The 19,367-nt window shown below is 37.6% G+C and overlaps 1 protein-coding gene across 12 annotated transcripts in view; it reads left to right on the top strand.

The window, feature by feature from the left end:
• RALGAPA1 (Ral GTPase activating protein catalytic subunit alpha 1) overlaps positions 1–19,367 on the top strand; it is a 132,876-nt gene that overhangs the window by 15,501 nt on the left and 98,008 nt on the right. For all 12 annotated transcript variants that reach the window (XM_055715075.1, XM_055715074.1, XM_055715072.1 and 9 more), the window contains exons 5-15: positions 283–326; positions 1,201–1,378; positions 3,061–3,176; positions 4,473–4,611; positions 10,045–10,253; positions 10,608–10,847; positions 13,017–13,208; positions 13,563–13,700; positions 15,906–16,054; positions 17,247–17,376; positions 18,137–18,374. In XM_055715075.1, the coding sequence (XP_055571050.1) occupies positions 283–326; positions 1,201–1,378; positions 3,061–3,176; positions 4,473–4,611; positions 10,045–10,253; positions 10,608–10,847; positions 13,017–13,208; positions 13,563–13,700; positions 15,906–16,054; positions 17,247–17,376; positions 18,137–18,374 (1,773 nt within the window). The remainder of the gene's footprint in view (positions 1–282; positions 327–1,200; positions 1,379–3,060; positions 3,177–4,472; positions 4,612–10,044; positions 10,254–10,607; positions 10,848–13,016; positions 13,209–13,562; positions 13,701–15,905; positions 16,055–17,246; positions 17,377–18,136; positions 18,375–19,367) is intronic.

Here is a 19,367-nt window from a genome sequence, read left to right as displayed (position 1 = left end):
TGAGAATAATTTACTTTTAATGTACACATCCCCAGAAAACCCTTGGTGAAAGATGTTATGGGCTATGAGAAAGCTATGAAAGGTGATCTTTCTTTCCCACCCTCTGGCATTGAGAGAGTTGCCTGAGGATATCAAGTTCACCAAGATTAAATTGGAGATTGCCAAGGACTTGTTTAAAAGTTACTATCAAGTCTGACCGAGAGCTCTTAACATTGAAAGAAACAAAGAAAGAATAAACAAGCCTTTTTTTTTTTTTTTTTTTAAATTTCTTCTTCTTTTTAGGGTTGATTTTAAAGAAGCTTCTTCACACTGGAAATTCATTAAAGGTATTGGAAAAAGTTGCATACTACTTTTGCTTCAGTTTTTAAGACAAGAATGAAAGGTGAATTTTTATGGAGAAAGCACATAAAGTCAGCTTTACCTCACTAGAACTACTTACAGTAGTAATGTGTTTTATATAGAGTAGCCAAGTTAAGAATGCGTGCAAATGGTTTGAAGGATTTTGCACAAAAGCAACGTTTCATTGTTAGGGGCAAGGAAACTGGTTTTGAGGCTGAGGCTGTCTTGGAAGTGGAAGATCATGTACACCAAAGAGACCTTTGATGAGTAGTGTAATAATGGTTGACCACGGGACAAAAGCCACCCAGGTGTGATGTGTAGTTTTGGTACTGCAGCAAACAACTCTGCCACTCCTCTGTAAACCACCTGCAGGCTGGGCTGGAGCTGAGATTCTCTAGTGTGAGAGCCAGGAGGGGACTGCTGTGAGACTCCATCATCCTTCTTGAAGAAGGAGTGGAAGAGAGTAAAAGGGTCCTTCTGCTGCAGAAATTCCACTCTGTTGTAGCTTATGAACACATTTAGAAATTTTATGATGGTCTTTGTATTTACTGAAAAATTCACATGGCATCTTGCAGTCCTGTAGTTGAACAAGTAAATAGACACGTGATGGTTTTCTTGCACTTCTTTCTGTGAAAGAGATTCTGTGAGGCAAACAGCAGTGAAGGGGCCAGGGTTGTCCTTGCATTTCAGCCAGAGCAGCAGGTGCACTAGCTTGGCTCTGCTGAATGCTGGTGGTCTTATGGTCTGGCTGTTCTCATCTTTTCTACCACTCCCCTTCTTCTCCCTCCCAGGACAAATGGAAAGGCTTTTGTATGTTCTGGGACAAATTAACTTGTTGCTTTTTTCCCCCCCCCCCTTAAGATACGGCGAGAGGGTGTGCGTCTCTTTCTTTTGTGGCTCCAAGCACTTCAAAATAACTGTAGTAAAGAACAGCTATGGATGTTTTCTTGCTTGATTCCTGGATTTTCATCACCACAATCTGAATATGGCCCCCGAACGCTAGATAATCTCATTAACCCTCCACTTAATGTTCAAGAAAGTAAGTAATTTGGTAATATTACTGAATTCTCTATGTAATTAAATCTCAGCACAGAAAAGGCAAGTTGAAGTAACAAAGAACTAACATATATATGTGCCCAGGGAGATTATGGAGATCTTAATGAGTTTCTTGGCAGTTTGTCAGATCTTCTTGCAATAGTAACTTTATCTTTTTGATCGTTTTTTAGGGTGGGTTGGTTTTTTTTTTTGTGTTCTTCTTATTTTTCAAAGTATGGCTTAACACATAGTAGGTGAATATAAACTGACCAATTTTGTATCATACTTCTGAAGAACTACAAGCAGATGCTGCATCTACTACAAACTTGCGCAGGTGGATTCTGCTTGTGTTGAACACTTGCACTGGCTTTGGCCTTATTCCAGAGAGCAAGTTAATGCGGAGCAGTTTCTGGTATGGCCTTCAAGAGAATGGTTGTTAGGGCAGTGCGTAAAGCCCAATGGTTGATCTTCCTGCTGTATCTGTGTATGACCATGCAACTAAAGCTGTGGTATTCTTGTGGCTCAGAATCTTCCAAAAGAATTGGATCTTGTAAATTGCAAAACCTGAGGTCAGATGGGTCTGCATCAGTGGAAAGGCTTGAGCATTCTGAGATCAGCTTTTTCTACTTCCCAGTTTTGATTTACTTATTTTTTTATTTTCATGTGAACATCATTATTTTTTATCAATAGAGTGAGGATGATTTTTTTTTTTCTTAAGATCATGGTTAACGGCAGTTTTTCCTTTGACTGTTCACTCTAGCAGTAAGTATCAGATGCTGGTTATTTTGGGCAGCCTCTTGCCTCCTAACTCAATTTATTCCTGTTAGTAGGATTTTAAGCTCGTTACTAATGAATTACAATTGGATGGGGTCACAAGTGCAAACTGTATTCACATAAATGTGACTAAGTAGCTAACCACTTTTTCCTCTGAACATTAAGTGCTGCTGTTATCTTTTTTCCATCTCCACCCAATGTTTTAATGCTGACACAAGTGTGGAAGTGAGCAGTGTCTACTTGACTGGTAGTTAAATTTACTGAAACTTAACAGATTCATTTCATAGCAGTATCATCTGCAGATGAAAGTTTGCTACGTATTTTAAGCCCTGTTTTGGAGTTATTTTGTGTTAAATCTTTACAGTGGGAGAGAAGGAACAAATCTAAAGTGGATGTAGGCAGTGTAGAAATGCAGTGTAGAGTGCAAAGAGTGAAATGCGAACTTCTAACTACAGGAGCAAGACAGAAATAAGCTCTGAAGTAGCTTCACTGTAGAGACAAAGGAAGGACAGAGCTAGTAAAACTTAACGCAGATATAGCTGATCAACTGCTAAATGAAGAAAATCATGAGAGATGTAAATAATGATTTGGTATCTGTGCAACAGGAATGTTACACTATGTTTGCACAAATTCCAAAAGAAATGGACTTATCCCTTTTAGAAAAATGGGTCTTGGCAGGTAGATTTCCAGGGTGCACAGGGAGAACTTAGTTGTTATCCACTGTGTTTTTAGGTAAGAAATTAATTCTGTGGTGGTTTATTAGCTAAAAATGTCCTAATTTCCATGAATCTATGGGTAGATTGTTTTGCTTGTAACTTTCTCTGCTTACCCAGTAACTTGGTAGATACTTATGCATGAGAAGAAACTGTCTAAATGTTAGATGTACTTCTTTTGTTCTTTTTGTTTAAATAGCTCAAGTGACTATAGAGGAAATCACTCCACTTGTTCCTCCACAATCGGGAGATAAAGGACAAGAAGATTTAACAAGCTATTTCTTAGAAGCACTTTTGAAATACATAGTAATTCAGGTATGTTCTATAGTTTTCAAGCAAACAAATATGAAGCAACTAACACCTGCTTGTCCATTTCAAGATGACATTTACTAGTAGAACTGCAAATGTATATTAAAAGGTTTTAAACGTTCCTCCCCATCACCCTTCCAGTGTTCTTTGTAAAAAGGAAATTCTTCTAGAAAATCTTCACTTGTTTTCTGTGTGAAGATTCATAGGTCTGGTACCACAGTGTCTTGAATCAGAGTACGGAGAAAAATCAAGACTTCTCAGTCACTTCTAGCAACGCTGATTCCAGCTCCCTTCCCATTTACACCTGCCCCTCCCCATCCTTTTGCCTTCAACCAGTGGAAGGATCAACTGGGCTTGCTCTTGTGTGGGTTTTGTTGTGGTCACGAACTTTGTTTTTCAAACTGGGTGTGTGTGTGTGTGTATGTGTGTGTGTGTATACACACACACACACATACATATATATATATATATGTATGTATGTTTCATTCCAAAGATCCGTTGCCCTAAAAATAGATCATAATAGAACTGTGGACTTTGAGTAGGGAACAGAGTGGAAAAAAGGTGAAAAAAACCCCAAGAAGTGGGGGGAGGGAAAGAAAAGCAAACCTTGCTTTATTTTATTTATGGTGGACTTGGCAGATTACCCAGCTCTGCAGGCAGATGAATTCTCCAGGACAAAGATGGAAACTGCATGTTGGATTCATTATTAAGAAGAACTTCCTGTGCTTTTCAGCAGGAAAATATTTCATAATGGGGAAGGCTTAGCACTTGTGATCCATGGAAGTAGATTTGTGTAATTCAACTTTAAAGTTGTATCTTGTGCTGCTTCTGTTGACAGACTTGTTTGTTTCATATTGCCAACCACACGAATGAATCCAAGTACCTATTATAATGAATATATGGACATTTGTTGGTTGAAATCGGTTTGACGTTTTGTTTTAACACGTGTTCAGAGTAGCATGGGTAGCTGTCCTTTTCTTATAAAACATTGTGAAATGTTCTATTAGACAACAGTCAATTTGGATTTACTCCCTGACTTGGCAAGATGATCATAAAAGCAAATGTATTTCTATTGGTTTCAGTATTTGATGTGTTCAAGTTCACTTTGAAGCAATGTTTTGGAAGAGAAAGTCTTTGTTTCATTGACATTTCCTAGCTAGTTTCTCTTCCATCTTTTAGAAGTTTTTTATTACAATTCATATGATTTTGTTCCAAAGAAATAACTTACAAAGAAGAAATATCATCAGTTATCTTCCTCTTCTACTTCTAGATGTTTACTTTATCCAACCTCTTTTTTTTAAGGTTAAGAGTTTAGAATGGAAGAACAAGGAAAACCAGGAAAAGGGATTTTCATTTTTATTCTCAAATTTTAAGAAATACTACTTACCTTCTATTTTTCCAAACATCTGTAAGGAGACCAGCTTGTATAACCCTATACTTGGTAAGTGTTAACACAGCTGATAAAATCATATTTTCTCCAATAGAGAGCATAGCAAAGCCATTTTTTGCTTGAGTCACGTTGACTGTAAAGAACATTCTCCAAAAGTTATTTCTTATGAAAGAACATGTTATGGTTCCTGTTCATGAGTTTTAATTCTCTGTTTGTGGAGGCACCTGACCCTTTCTTTAGAGTCAATCTTGCTATATTAACCTGATTCAGGTGCATTAAATGTTCTTGTAAAACAGTTCTTTAATGTGACCTTTGTTGTTGATTTAAATTATGCTCTGAAGAGAAACTACTGCTGCAGAGAGAAAAAGTGTTAATCTGCTGTTCCTCAGGGGATGTTGGCTTTAGTTGTACAGAATCATAGTGGTTAGGTTGTACAGTGCTTGCTTGTAGTCAATGTATTTTGTTAAAAGCTTGCAGTAGGAAGAGGAAGCTAGGGTTTAACCCAGTCTTTAAAGCTGTTGGTGCTAGAATATATCTTTCCATCTAGAGAGTGGAATTTTAGTTAGGTTCGCTTAGCAAAAAAACTAGAGTTCTGCTCAGAAATATTTAGCACATTCTAAATTAGAACATTGTTTGCCCATCTTGATTTTGCTAGCTCAGGTTTGCATGCACCCATGCACATGTTGGTTGTAAACCAGCATAGTTCAAGACTCTAGTTTGCACAGTGATACCGTGTCTGATGAATCGTGGTCAACAACATTTTCACCGCTTTAAGCTGTCAATTCATTACTTGAGTAATATGGACACCTCACTACTCCTCTTACCTGTTGATGCAGCGTCTCACAAGGATTACTAGTGCTCTCCAGACACAATTTCATATTCTAAAATCAAGCTGTCGGGGAAGTTTGTTGAAAAGGTCTTAGTTTCTGCCAGTCCATGTACAAGTATTGGGATTGTGGCTTTCTTCAGAGATGGATGTTTCAAAACTATGTTCTCCTGGGAAAGGCAAACAGTGGGCCTTCTCATCTAGGGGAGAAGAAACAGTGTAAATCCAGCCATATGCAACAGGAGAAGAGAGTTGTGGGAAGATATTGAAGAGGTTCAGTGATAAAGTAGCTGCAAGAGGGATGCTGCTTGACATCCTGAAACAAGAAATATGGAAACAATATTTTTTCTTTCTCTGAAGATCTTGATTCAAGTCTTCCATAGAATTGTTCCTGTAGTCCTCTCTTTTTCTGTGAACCATAAACAAGAAACTTCCGGAGTCTTAGTAAAGAAGAGAACAGTGGGGAAGAAGAAGAAGAAATGGGCACAGACCTCCAAAACTGTTGTCAGCGCCTTAAACTGCAAAGTCAGGAACAATGACTAGGATTTTGGAAGACTACAGTAATGAAAGCAACAGAAACACTGGTAAGTAGAATAGTCTTTTCTCGTAAGTTCTTCTCTGGCATGCATCTTCCCACCTTATTTGAAAACAACCCTGTGCCTGTTCTGAGCAAAATTAACAGCCATTAGGCACAAAACAGGGCAAACCTAAGAAACGGTTCTTGTGCTACTGGGGTAATGTTTAATTTAGGAGAAGTCATGAGATACAAATCAAAACTAGTTCTAGTAAGCAAGCATTGATAGAGGGCTTTACTGGAGATAGTATATTGGATTGATTTTTTTTTTTTTTTTTTTTTTTCCTTTCTTTCTGTTAAGGTAGATTTACTGTGAGGGTGGTGAGGCACTGGAACAGGTTGCCCAAAGAAGTTGTGTCCGGGAAGTGTTCAAGGCCAGGCTGGATGAGTCTTTGAGCAACCTGGTCTAGTGGAAGGTGTCCATGCTCATGGCAGGGGGTTGGAACTAGATGATCTTAAAGTCCCCTCCAACCCAACCCATTCTGATTCTATGATTTTCAGAGAAGTATGTTGGTTGCAATAACAAGCACCAAGCATTCCAGTTACAAGAACATAGTATTGTGCCTCCTCCAAATCCTGGTTTGAATATTACAGGCTTAGAAGAGCCCATGAGATTGGGTTTTTGATAATTTTTTTTAACTTCTTTTAACATCTGTTTAGATCCTGTAAGACTGTCTCTAGAAACTGTTTAGTAAGAACTACAGGTATGGAGTAAGATTCCAGGGGCATTGTTTATTCCATCATAGCACCTTTCTGTGCCATTTCCAAGCCATTTAGATGTGCTCCTTTAAATAAAGGGAAACAAAGTGGGCTGTCCTACAGCTCTCTGCAGCTCTGCATTCCTTCTGAACCCTTTCTTGCCTGAGAAAGTAAGCATGGTCAAACCTACAAGTGTCCACCTTGTGTTTTTGCTGATCTTTTCATTTTCTACCCTGTGTATGTCTTCCACCACCTATAGCTTCCTCCCCTTTTTGCCATCAGCTTACATCAAGTTCCCAGAGCGCGAAGGGCAGAGGGTGGGGAAAGCCCAAAACAGAAAGGAAAAATGAAGGGTTGGGGAGAGGGAATATTTCTTCTTGTGCTATTTGAGTCAATCTAATAAGCTTATGTTTTGCTTTGGTTTTACATCAGCGTCCTCATCTGGAGCAGTGACATCTACTTCCAAGATGGACAGAAATGTGAAAATACAAGAAGTGACTGAAGGAGGATACATTTGAGAAGCAGCTGCAGGACATAATACAGTTGAGAGGGAATAGAGAGAAAGGATGTTCAGAGAGGATATCAAACTACAGAAGGAGACAGTGTGCTGCAAAGACATGTTTACTGTATGTCTGCTGGATGTCTTGTCCTTTTGAAAATACAGCCAGGATTGCAGCCTTCACACTCTGTTAAATGCTGATAGATACCAGAGACAACTTATTTTTGCATCTTTAAACACCATGCTACCAGGCATTTGCTGATTGTGCTGTTATACATGCTTCTGTTTAAGATTTTTTTAATTATTAGTGTTTTCTTACTATCCTGCTGCTTTCCATAGAATGAAAACAATGTACTGGTTTTTATTTGTAGTAAATAAACTCTTTATAAGCTTTTTGGAAAGTATTCTGTCCATTTGTTACTTACTTAGGTGGATGGTATGCAAGAGTCATGTAGTTTTCCTCTAGGAATAACGCTTCCATTAAAAATAGTGGTTGTAACTTTAAAGTCTGTTTTGGAAACATTCCTCAATTTGGCAGCATCATGATGAGTTTATCGCTACTTTTGTATGTGGCTGTTGAAATGGCTTCGAGCTATACCAGCTTGGATATCCTCAATGCTGGTGCTGGATGTTGTGTATTTGTAATGTTAATAAGAAAACCTTTACAGCAGTCTGGCAGGTAGGCTGTATTCACTTCAAATGCCTACAAGTATACATGGCTGTCATAAGTTGATTGCTTAGATAGCAGCGAAGAAATAATCAGTTACTATCCAGATTTGTTCCTCCTGAATTATGATACTGTAACCTGGCAGAAGTTATGCTGGATCCTTTAAAATGACTCATGACCTTGCATTAGGAAGATATACTCAGTGAACAACTTTATATTCTTCAGCCTGACTACTTTGCATCTTCTTTGACTCCCACCATTAGTATCTTTGAACTGCCTTCTGGCCTGTAAAACCATGGGGTGTATGTCTTACTCACATACCGCCAGCTCTAGAGAAGGTCAGACTGTGCTGAAATGCCATCTCTGTCCAATCTATCACTCTCCATATCTGGGTAGGACAGGACCATCATTTTCCGTGCCTCCTTCCTTTTGGGTTGTGGGGGTTTGTTTTAGTTTGGTTTGGGTTTTTTGTTTGTTTTTTTTTGTTTGTATGTTTTTTAATATTCTGCCATCAGATGAAAATCATGATACTGAAATAGCAGCAGGGTGTGTTCTGACAGACAAATTTTCCACTACTTACTGTATTGGAGCAGGTCTCATACTCACCCTTCTAGAACTAGGAGTAGAGTTGGTATACCACTCCAAGAGAAATGCCATTAGCATCTGAAAGTTCCGTAGTTGCTTCAGACTGATGATTATTATCGCAGAACTGTTCTGCATCCTGTCTTGGGTTGTGAAACCCAGAAATTTTGACGTGTTGAGTTGACTGATGCATGGCTGGAGTTGAACTGGGCTGTTGATACTTGTCCCTGCAGAATTGTGCATCATTATGCACGAGTTAAAAGCTGTCTATCTGTTCCCCCACACACACCCCCGATCTGTATAAGATATTTACTGCACATGTCAATTCCATCCATATTGAGTTATTAAGGGCTGTCACTTTTTTCTGAAGCAGATTCAGGAATACTGATGAACGGTTAACATCTTTGCCACTAGCATGGGAGAGAACCAGAAGAGCTAAACGGTACTAAACCATCATGTAGAACATGGGGTGGAGGAAATGGAATTGTAGGCTATAGATCCCGAGTAACCACAGTTCCTGCCAGCTAGCATGCTACTGGGAATCGTTCATTACATCCCCTGCAAGCCAGTACAGAAGCTATTGCCATGGAATCATCTTTCAGCTAAGTCACAGGAAGGTGCAAGTGCCCTTGCTCTGGTAGCAAATCCAGTAAAATTAGCTATTGCAGACATGGTCTTAGATGAAGCTGCAAAACTCACATGGCTTTGAAGCAGGATTTCTCTCTCTTGTATTCATCTTTCACCTATTGCAGGGTCAGAAGTGGCCGTGTTTATTGCAACTGCTGTTAGGATACAGTTTGGAATTACAGCTCTGCCATTGTAGCCATGATTAGATATTGGGATCTGTATCAGTAAAGGATTGATGACCCTTATGCTGGTTATATTGCTTTATTGTGGATTGCTGGCCACCAACATAGAGATCTTTCCAAGGATGCGTTAGGAAATCTGGTGATCCCTTGCATGTGAACTGCATCTGCTTTTCGCAGTAGGTTTGATAGTAGGGGATAAGTAAACATACAGGACTCTTAAAAGGCTGTAAAACAGTATGAGTTACATAAATTGTTGCTTAGTAACTTGACTGTAAATAGTTCTTAAAAATTAAGAGATTTGACAATATCTTAATTCTATGTGAAAACAGCTTTCTAGCATAGGCCATATTCTAGTCTAGCTAACAGTTGTTTTGCTGCTTAGAACTCCTTTGTTGTTTTCAATGAAAGTGTGAAGTAGTGAGTTTGCTGACATATATCTTTAAACGTTGAGTATAGCATGTAGCTTACAAAAAGCTAAAAACAATGAAATGTTTACCTGTTTAGAAAAAAAAACACAAGCAAGGATGTGAGTCTATAGAAATCACTTTCAGATAAAAATTAAAGGTTTTGCATAGCAGAGTCAAGTTGCTGTCTGTTGGATGAATGATACTGTCTCCCTCCAGGAAAAAATTGCAGCCTTTTGATGTCTTCTAGTCTATTTTCTCTATCGCATCCATTTTGGCACATCTTGGGATGAGTTGTGCAACAGGGAATATGAAAAAACAGCACCTCTGAAAGCTCACGTGTATTTGTTATGGGTTTAGGATTTCTTTCTTAAATAGAGCTTTCTCTCGGCACATATTTTTAAGATATTCTGTTTTCTTACAGATATACCACAAATGAGACCAAAGCCACACTATGTAATGGTTAAGAAAGATGCTGAAACCAATGAGGCAATATATTGCACAAAGGAACCTTTTATTAAGGCTCGTGTTATTGTCATTCGATGGCTGGTGTCTTTCTGGCTTGAGCCAAAACCTCATGCAGGACCTCATATTCCTGGGATGGAAGGTGAAAATGTGCCAAAGAATATTCAGGTAAACCCAAATATACAAAAAAATTGTTTTCATGTTTTTGTCTTAATGATTATGTCAGCAGTGTGCACTGCTCTGATAATTATAACTAAGGAAGAATTAAAAAAAGGAATTTCTGAAGAAGTTTTCTGCTTATGAATTCACTTTAGCAGGACTCACTATACTGCTTTTTTTTCTCTTTCAAATGTTTTTAGTCAAATAGACATAAGAAACGTTGAAGTGCAGTGAATCCTATTGTTGGTTTTTTTTCTGAATTCTTTGTACTCTTCTAAGTTATACTGTTGTATACAACTTATATTGTACTGTTCAGCTCTACTGAAAATGAGCCCTGGAATATGCCTTTTATTTTTGTTTCAGAGAGCAGCTGCTAGCATGGCTTCAAGGGAGGACAGCAAAAACGACAGTACTGATAAGCAGGATAAAAATGCAGAGCCAGAACAATCTCATTCTAATACCAGTACTCTAACAGAGAGAGAACCAAGTTCTTCGAGCCTCTGCAGTATTGATGAAGAGCATTTAACTGATATTGAAATTGTCCGGAAAGTCTTTTCTTTTAAAAGAAGTAATGTTAATTTTCTAACTGAGATATTTCGACAGGTAAAGAACCCTCTTTAGAATGCAAGAATCTTGATTATTGTAGATGATCATTGTGTTGTCTTTTTATTTCAAGAGTATTTGCTAAGTAGAACATTACATAAACTTACAGATTTTTTTCTGTCATCTTGCTTTAAGGTTTCGGAACTGAAAAGTTAGAATTCTGAAATATTTTCTGTTTAGAATATCCCTGGTTCCTGTTTTTTTCTAATTGTGTTTTTTTAATAACCATTTCAACAACATCTAACTTGGACTTTACAGGTCCTGTTAGACAGGAATGTTTAATCTTTTCATGTAGCTATGAGAGCTCACAACCAAGCGTAATAAAATAAGCCTCCTGTGGGAGTCTGCAGCTGTTAAAGAGCTGTTTTAGGAGCAGTTGAATGTCCTTACCTTGACAGTGTTCATCAGAAGGGTGGGACAGATGGCTATAGAAGGTAATAGATTCTGCTTCTGACTTTACTGCAACCAGAAACGTTAGCTGAGCATACTCAAAATAGGGTTTCTCAACTGCAAGCTATCAGACAAATTTAAACTGAGAACATACGCCAGAATATGGAGTCTTTATTAATGATGTGAAAATACATAACTTTGAGTTCAGTGTGGGAAAATAGAACAAGATAGACTTTCTTTATGCCCCGTACTATAGGTAAAATATGAAGAGACTTTTCTGAGTAACAGTAAAAAAAAGGTACTAAATTTCAACTGAAATGCATGACACTAACTGCTTTAAACAGCAGAAGACTAAACATTTTAAAACTTGGGTATATCTGGATCAAATGGATATTTTCAAATGAGGCAAATAAATGTTAGAAGCTTATCTATGTCCAGTGTGTTGAAGAGCCTTGGACACATTATTGAAGATCAAATGGAGTTACCTGAATTCATCTGCTGCTCAAGGGTTTATTGATAGTCTATTTAGAAACTGCCCACCCCCCTCCAGGGGAAAAGGGACAGCAAAGGCAATTTTATTTGTTCTTTTCACAAGGCACCTCTGAGTTATGTAGATTATTTGGATTTCATGTGTGGTTGTGAGATCTCATTTAAGTCATTGTTTATCCAGAAGTTTTCAGTGTAAGTTCATTTCTAACATGCCAGATCTTTGCAATGTTTCTAAAACATTAGAGCTAAGTTGTTCCAGTCAGGAGGAGGTTTCAGTTGTACTGAATGGTGGGAAGATTCTAGAAAATAATGCAATGTAGGCTCCAGGGTACAAAAAAAAATGTATGTGGGCTTGCAGAAGACTGTTGGACTTGAGGTATGATAGTGTGTGACTGATGAACTTGTCAGATGAATTCTTTAATACACAGCAAAATTATTTTTTGTGTGCAATGCTGGTATGAAATGTCTGCTTCCAGAGAGAGAACATACCGCTTGTGTCAAGTGGGCGCTCCTTGAAGACACGGGCAATGATTTTTCAACATTCAAAGCATGGACTCCATAGAACTATGTGTTAGGGTAGTTTATTTGTTCTTTTTAAAATACAATTAGGGCATCATGGTCTTTGGTAAATGAATTTATACTTAGTTAAAGCCTTACTAATGGTAGAAGTTTCTGATCTGTGACTGTTACCAGCACAGCAGATCCACAAAACCTCCTGAAGAGGGCGCTGATCAGCCATCGCACTGACTCAAATGCACAATTTTTTGAAACTAATTCTGAAGTCTTTTCAGGGAGTTATTTGTTTTAAGGCTACTGTTTTGTAAACTCTCATTTGGCTAAAATTAAGGTACATGGCTGCCAGTGTTTGTCACTTGATTTTTTCTTAGGCATTTAGAACGGATTTAACTTCACTCTTCCAAGCCCTGTGGATGGAAGATGTTGTAGTAGAAACTTCTGCTGACACATTTTGCATACTTTGGATGAGTGAATCTTAATTTCAACAGGTTAGATGTTGAGTAGATATGCCTGTATGGATGCTTATATCTCCTCGTTTGGCAGTGAAGTTTTCAAAGTACTTTCTTGACAAGTTTTCTTGTCAAAACATTTTTATTCATGTTTTCATTTTATAGATGAAGTGAGAAAACATTTAGGTTTAGGAGTAAGTCATTTGTTAGGATCCTGCACTGGCTGTATTTTTTTCCCCCCTCATCCCCTAGAACTTGTACATTATAGAGGGCAACTTGATTTCAAGTGTTGTAACTGGTTTTTTGTTTCTTTTTCTACTCCCAGGCATTTCTGTTGCCAATATGTGAAGCAGCTGCCATGAGGAAAGTGGTAAAGGTGTATCAGGAATGGATTCAGCAAGAAGACAAGCCTTTATTTATGAAAGAACCTGAAGAAATAATGCAGTGCACAGCTGTAGACTGTGGTGAAAATGTTGTTGACCACAATTCATCAGAGAAAGCAAAGGAAAGAGAAGAGGTAAAAGATTGTTGGTCAATATTTGTTCACCTTTTTGATACACTAGTAGGCAGAGAAGTGGTCTCCTCAACAGATTATATGTGGTTTAATTTGATGTCAGAGCATTTGTTGTGGAAAATCAGTGGTAATTAAAAGTACATAAATGGGCTACCAATTTGATCCATTATTTGTAGATTTTTAATGTGGTTTGTTCAGCATAAAATTTCATCGTTTCATGAACTGTTCTAAAGATGTGGATTATACAGTATGTCAACCTTCAGCTGTATAAAAATTACGTACAAATAAAGGGATGAGGAAAAACATAAAAATGCATGTCTACAAATCTGTGGGATTTTAAGAAAAAGTATTTTTCAGGAAAAAGGGATGAACTCCAGTCACGTTAGAAATTCAAACTGGGCAAGAAATGGCTGTTACGAAGACACGTTGCATAAAATGTCGGAAAATGATACTGAGGAGCAAAATGTACGAGCTGGGGTGCAGTCAGTGTTGCAGGTATGAAATAGACTTGATATCTAATTTTCATCCTCATAATAAAGCTCTTGTTATCAGCACATAAAGAGTGGGATATAGCACAAGGGAATCCCAATCCCATGCTCCCTCAAAGCATCTCTGAACTGAAAAATTATTTTAAAATTTAAAAGTATGATGATAAATAGTGTTAGAATAATGACAGTTGTTCACTGTATCTTTATTGACTTTACATAGGACAGTGTATACACAAGTGTTGGATAACACAGAAAAACTTTTTTGTTTTTTTTAGTCAAGACATGCATTCTGCACTGCATTGTATCACAGAACAAATTCTCATTTGAGTGGCAGTCTTTAGATTATTTATTAAGTGTGTAATGAGAATGTTTAGAAGCTTTTTTCTTTTAAGCTATTAGTCACCACACACAAACCTTCCAAACCTGAGGTTTTCTTAATCTGAATAATAAAGTTTACACATGTATTTTCTCATCTTTATCTGAATTACAGATTGGATGAGTACATAAGTTTTTGAAAAAATTGATCAGACACCACAAGTCTCTACTTCAGTGATATCCTTAAGGAATGGGAGAGTTGCAGAAGTTCCCTAACTTAAGTTTTCTAGCTGCTTCTAGAAAATTTGGCAGGGTAGAAATCATGTTAATTTCAAATGTTCAGCAAAATGCTTCACTGAAGTTGAGGATATAGAAAATCAACCATGTATAATTTGAGAGTCTTTTGAAATGCTCTAAAAGTCATATGTGTGCATTTTATATATGATATGTGCATGCACGTACATACATCTAGGTGTGTATTTGACTCTAGCCTCTGTAATATTCTTTTATCCAGAAGAAAATTGTTTCTGAATAAAATAAAATAAAATGACATGTACATTTGCCACTCCACCACGTGCACTTCTACTGTGGGTGCCCATGCTAATTAGAACTCACTATTTTTACCACAGCTTGAATGATTTCCTGAATAGGGTTTCCTGTTGTGCTGTACACTGTTATATATTGAAACAGACTTTGTAACTGAAATAACTTTTAAATTCAAATATGTTACAGTAATTTAAACTTCATGATCTTTGCATGCAATGAATATGAATAGAATGTGAAGTGTTTCTGAGAAAAGAAGCAGTGAAGTCTATTTATCTGTTTGCAGTGTATTACTAAGGTTTACACATCTGAGAATGTCTGGGAGATTCTTCATGTTGAATTTTTTTGGACAAAGGTTTATTTGGCCAGCAAATATATTTTTATGCCTGAAGTGGAGTCAAAACATCATTTGAAACCAGTACCATGTCTGAATTTGAGAGGTTTCCTTAACTGGAACCATATTTGGCTTTTTCTGTGAATCAAGAACCCAAGACTTCTGTCCATTTAATTCTTGCATAGAGTTATTTCTAGGCACTTACGAGTCGGGTAGGTTCATTAATTGAGGCTAGTGAATGTAAAGCTGCATACTAATAGTTTTACATTATTAAAATCCAAAACTGTCAGTAGAGGGAAATTACAACTGTAGAACCAATGATTACCTGTACATGTGGATTAAGAAAGACAAATAAAAAAATTGTAACTCTAGGGCTCACTGTGAGTCAAATACTTCCTAAACGTAGGTAAAAATATAACAACACCTCAGTAGTAGCTCCTGTAACACCTACAGTGTCCTTGCCTACTTTTTTTTTCCATCATTTTCATTCTGAAAGCCCTAATTCACTGTCCACTGAAGTCAGCCACTTTGGGGAAGTTAACCTGTTTCCTACTTTTGGTAAGCCTTACTGATCACGGTGGGATTAATGCTGTACTTTCCTAGAACATAATACAGGCCTTATGCCGAAGCACACACTGTTACCAGGACTATTTCACGTAGTTTACCATATTTTATACTAGTTACTTGCTGGCTTTCAGGTGGAACTTTCTCAATCATATTAAAATGATAGTGGACAGATTTCTCCATCATATTAAAATAATTGTATTGAGTAGTTTGTTGTACCATCTGTCTATCAGAGCAAAAATACACAAATATATTTTTAGGAAAAAAAAATGGGGAAAGAACAGTCTTATTGCTTTATCATCACATCAAGGTAACTTACATTTAAGTATATACTTCTGAGTGCATGTGCAGCCTTTCTGTTAATCATCGATTTTCTCCTCTTGGTTACTGTCAACTGAATTGGTGAAAACATCAAAGTGCTTCAAGCTCATAACATCCACTCTTTTCTACTTATAGGTTTTTATAATAAATTCTTCAAATATATTCTTTCTTGAACCTGCAAATGAAATCAAAGCGCTGCTGGATGAACACACTGATATGTGTAAACGCATTCTTAATATCTACCGTCACATGGTAGTCCAAGTGACTATGGACAAGAAGACATGGTAAAATGCTAATGCTTTTATCTTAAGATTATTTGTTCAAAATATAAATGTGAAAGTTTACTTCGTGGTAAACACAGTAGAATGGTATTGACTATGTGAACCAGTTTCTCTAAATCAGTAAATATGTGGACTTTTAACATTACAGACAATTTACCACAAGGGCAGGGGTTATCTGCTCTGTTAAAGCCAGTAGTAAGGACCTAGTTAGTTTGAGGCAGGTTAGCCCTCAGTGAAGAAACAAGTAAGCTAGGATATGCAGACTACTATTAAGGAGCTACTGATGCCTTTTCCAGGGCATTTTGCTCATGTGTCAGAGTGCTAAAATACAAAAACATACATGAAGCTTCACAACCATATTCACAGATAAATAAAAATTCCTCAGATAAGCATGGATAACTGTTACAATCAGATGTAGGTTGCTCTTGATCTGTAACCGTTTACAAGAGTTCCTGTACTGTTTAACTGGTTAGTTCCTTTCTAGCGCTTAAGGTGTCTAGCAGGTGCAAAGGACCCCACCTTCATTCTGTTATTTCCCCCTCTCCTTTAATTAGCAATCTCTAATGAGGCAGTATATTGCCACCATTCTCCATTGCAAGGAAGTAGTAGCCAAGGGGATTTCAAATGGCTGATTTACTCCATTTTCACTTGACTTGCATGGAGTCTGTCACTACCATTTCCTAAACTCCGAGTAAGTTGAGTTGGCATTACATACCTTGTGAAGCTTGTCTCCTCTTGTGAGGAAATAAGGAGTCAGTTCAAGGCTAGACACTGTGAAATTTGGGAGTAATAAGAGAAAACAGATTCCACTAGATCAATGTTTTCTTGCCCAGTTTCATGTTACTGTAAAGAAATTACTCTAGACTATGATGGTAAAGGTTGTGCCGCAAGAAATATTTGATGAGGTACATTCATAATAATGTAAACTTTGCCTGTAATTTTAGGTTGTTGAAGGTGATAGTACTTGAATGACCTGGCAGAAGGTGTTAGGAGGGCAACAGGGTTTCCTCACTCTCAAGTGTGAAAAGAAGATTGGAGTAATTTCTTTTGCAAGAACCAAGTCAGGCTGTTTGTAATCACTGTTCTGTTTTGAGTGTGTTTGAGCAAATCAAGCTCGGTTTCTATCTGTAAAAGTATCCTGGTGTATACAGAACCACAGCAAAATGGTAACTCTGAGTTTAATATCGTTTTGCAGGGAACAGATGCTACTTGTGCTGCTCAGGGTTACTGAATCTGTGCTGAAAATACCACCCCAAACTTTCTTGCAGTATCAAGGAAGAAAAAACTCCACTTTAGCTGGAAGACTTGCAGGACCTCTTTTCCAGGCAATTAAACATAAATTCACTTTAATGAATTCAGCTTAATTTTGACCAAGTGATTAGATGCAACAACGACTGTTGGTGGTTTGTCATCTTATATCGTTGTTCTTGTTACCCAGATCATGTGAATGGTGTGCGTTAAAGAACTGGCTACATTTGTTACTTTCTGTCTTATATTTAATGACACTGTGACAACAGTTTTTGGGGTACTGTGAAATTAAAAAATTGCTGTCCTTTAGTTGAGTTGGCATAACTGGCAGTGTGTACAGTTTTAGCCTGCTTCCATTGCAGAATTAGCTCAGGTCAGCACAAAATCTTCTGTGCCATCTGTGCCTAACCAACTGATTTTTTTATTCCTGACAATAAGCTGTAGGAGATGCTTTCAAAGTTTATAGTTGCAGAGTGTTGTTGTGGTGGCTTCTTTGTAAATGAGATCTGTAAAGTCTCCAGATTCTTTAGTAGGGAAAAAACAAGCATACGCAAGATACAAATGTGATGAGAACAGTATTGCAAAACTTTTTGGCAAAACTTGTAAGATACCAAAAGACTTTTCATGAGTCAAACCAGTCGTTCCTTTATCTAAGTCAGAAGTCCATGTGAATGTAACACTTGACGATTCATGAAAATTCTGTGTGTACAAGTGAGGAAAAAGTGTCAGGACTACACAGAAATTTCTGTGGCAGTTAGAAACTTCCTTTTAAGCAGTAGTATTTGAGTGTTGTCATCTTGTGTTCAGAACCCAACTTTTCTCACTTTATTCTTTTAGACTCTTATAGTAGCTTGGATCAAAGCGAATCTAAATGTGTACATCTCTCGAGAACTTTGGGATGACTTGCTGTCCGTAATGTCATCACTGACATACTGGGAAGAGCTGGCCACCGAGTGGTCACTGACAATGGAGACACTAACTAAAGTATTAGCTAGAAACTTGTATAGCCTGGACCTCAGTGACCTGCCGCTGGATAAATTAAGTGAGCAGAAGCAGAAAAAACACAAAGGCAAAGGTAAGACAACACTGTATACACCTCATCTGAATTTGAGCTGGGGTAATGAGATCCTGGGCACAGCATAATTTTGGTCTGGCCTTTTTAGTATACCTAATTAGGTGTTTCTTATCACCTGAAATAACCTGATTTCTCTAAGGTGAGGCTGCTTTTTAGAACCACCACAAAACCTTCACATGAAAATTCAGTCTAGCAAATAGCCATGTAGTTCTTAAAGGTGTGTTGAATTTAACCTAAAATGTTACACTGTAACGGGTTATGCTTTTCTCCTTTTATCAAAGCAATTAAATAGTTGAGTCCCAACCATAACTTCTTGAAAGTAACAAAGATTACACATCTGGTAAGAGTTAGCTAGCAAGTGGCTATTGGAAACACAATTGGACTATTGGTCCTGAAATCCAATGAGTGTTGTTTAAAGATGAAGTGTAAGGTGCACATAGTTTTGCTTGGGAACTAATTCATTGCTAAGCCATAGTGAAGACGCATTTTGTTGAAGTGACCTTGTTGGACTATTTAAGCGAAAAGACGCTTTTAATAATCCATATGAATGGTACCAGTTTTTAAACTGATTCCTAAACAATGCGGGAAATGCTCTAGGACATAGTATGGGGAGAGGAGGTGGCTACTTGCCACGTAATGGTACAGTTCTAGAACTGGTAAGGGACAAGAAGACTGTCCTACTGGGTAGAGGGTGGATTGAGAACTGCAAAACCTGGATTCTCTTCCCAGATCAGGGACTGACTTTCTGCATGTGACCATGAGCAATAATTTCTTTGTTTCCACTTCTGTAAAACATGTGTAGTGATACTGTTCTCCTTTAAAAAGTGCTTTGAGATCTAATAGTGAGAGGCAGGGTTATATTTAGGGTGAGTAATAAAGATGGGGGAAAAAGTGTCATTTTTAGTCTACTTATCTCGCTGCATTCTGATTGATGTGTTTCTGCAGTCAAACGTGAGGCAAGGTACTTCCTGCTAATATCCTAGGGTTTGTCAG

The sequence above is a fragment of the Falco cherrug genome, chromosome 7 (genome assembly GCF_023634085.1).
Source record: "Falco cherrug isolate bFalChe1 chromosome 7, bFalChe1.pri, whole genome shotgun sequence".
Lineage (NCBI taxonomy): Eukaryota > Metazoa > Chordata > Aves > Falconiformes > Falconidae > Falco > Falco cherrug.
Note: the sequence above shows the minus strand (reverse complement) of the source record. Positions and strands in the feature narration are given on the sequence as shown.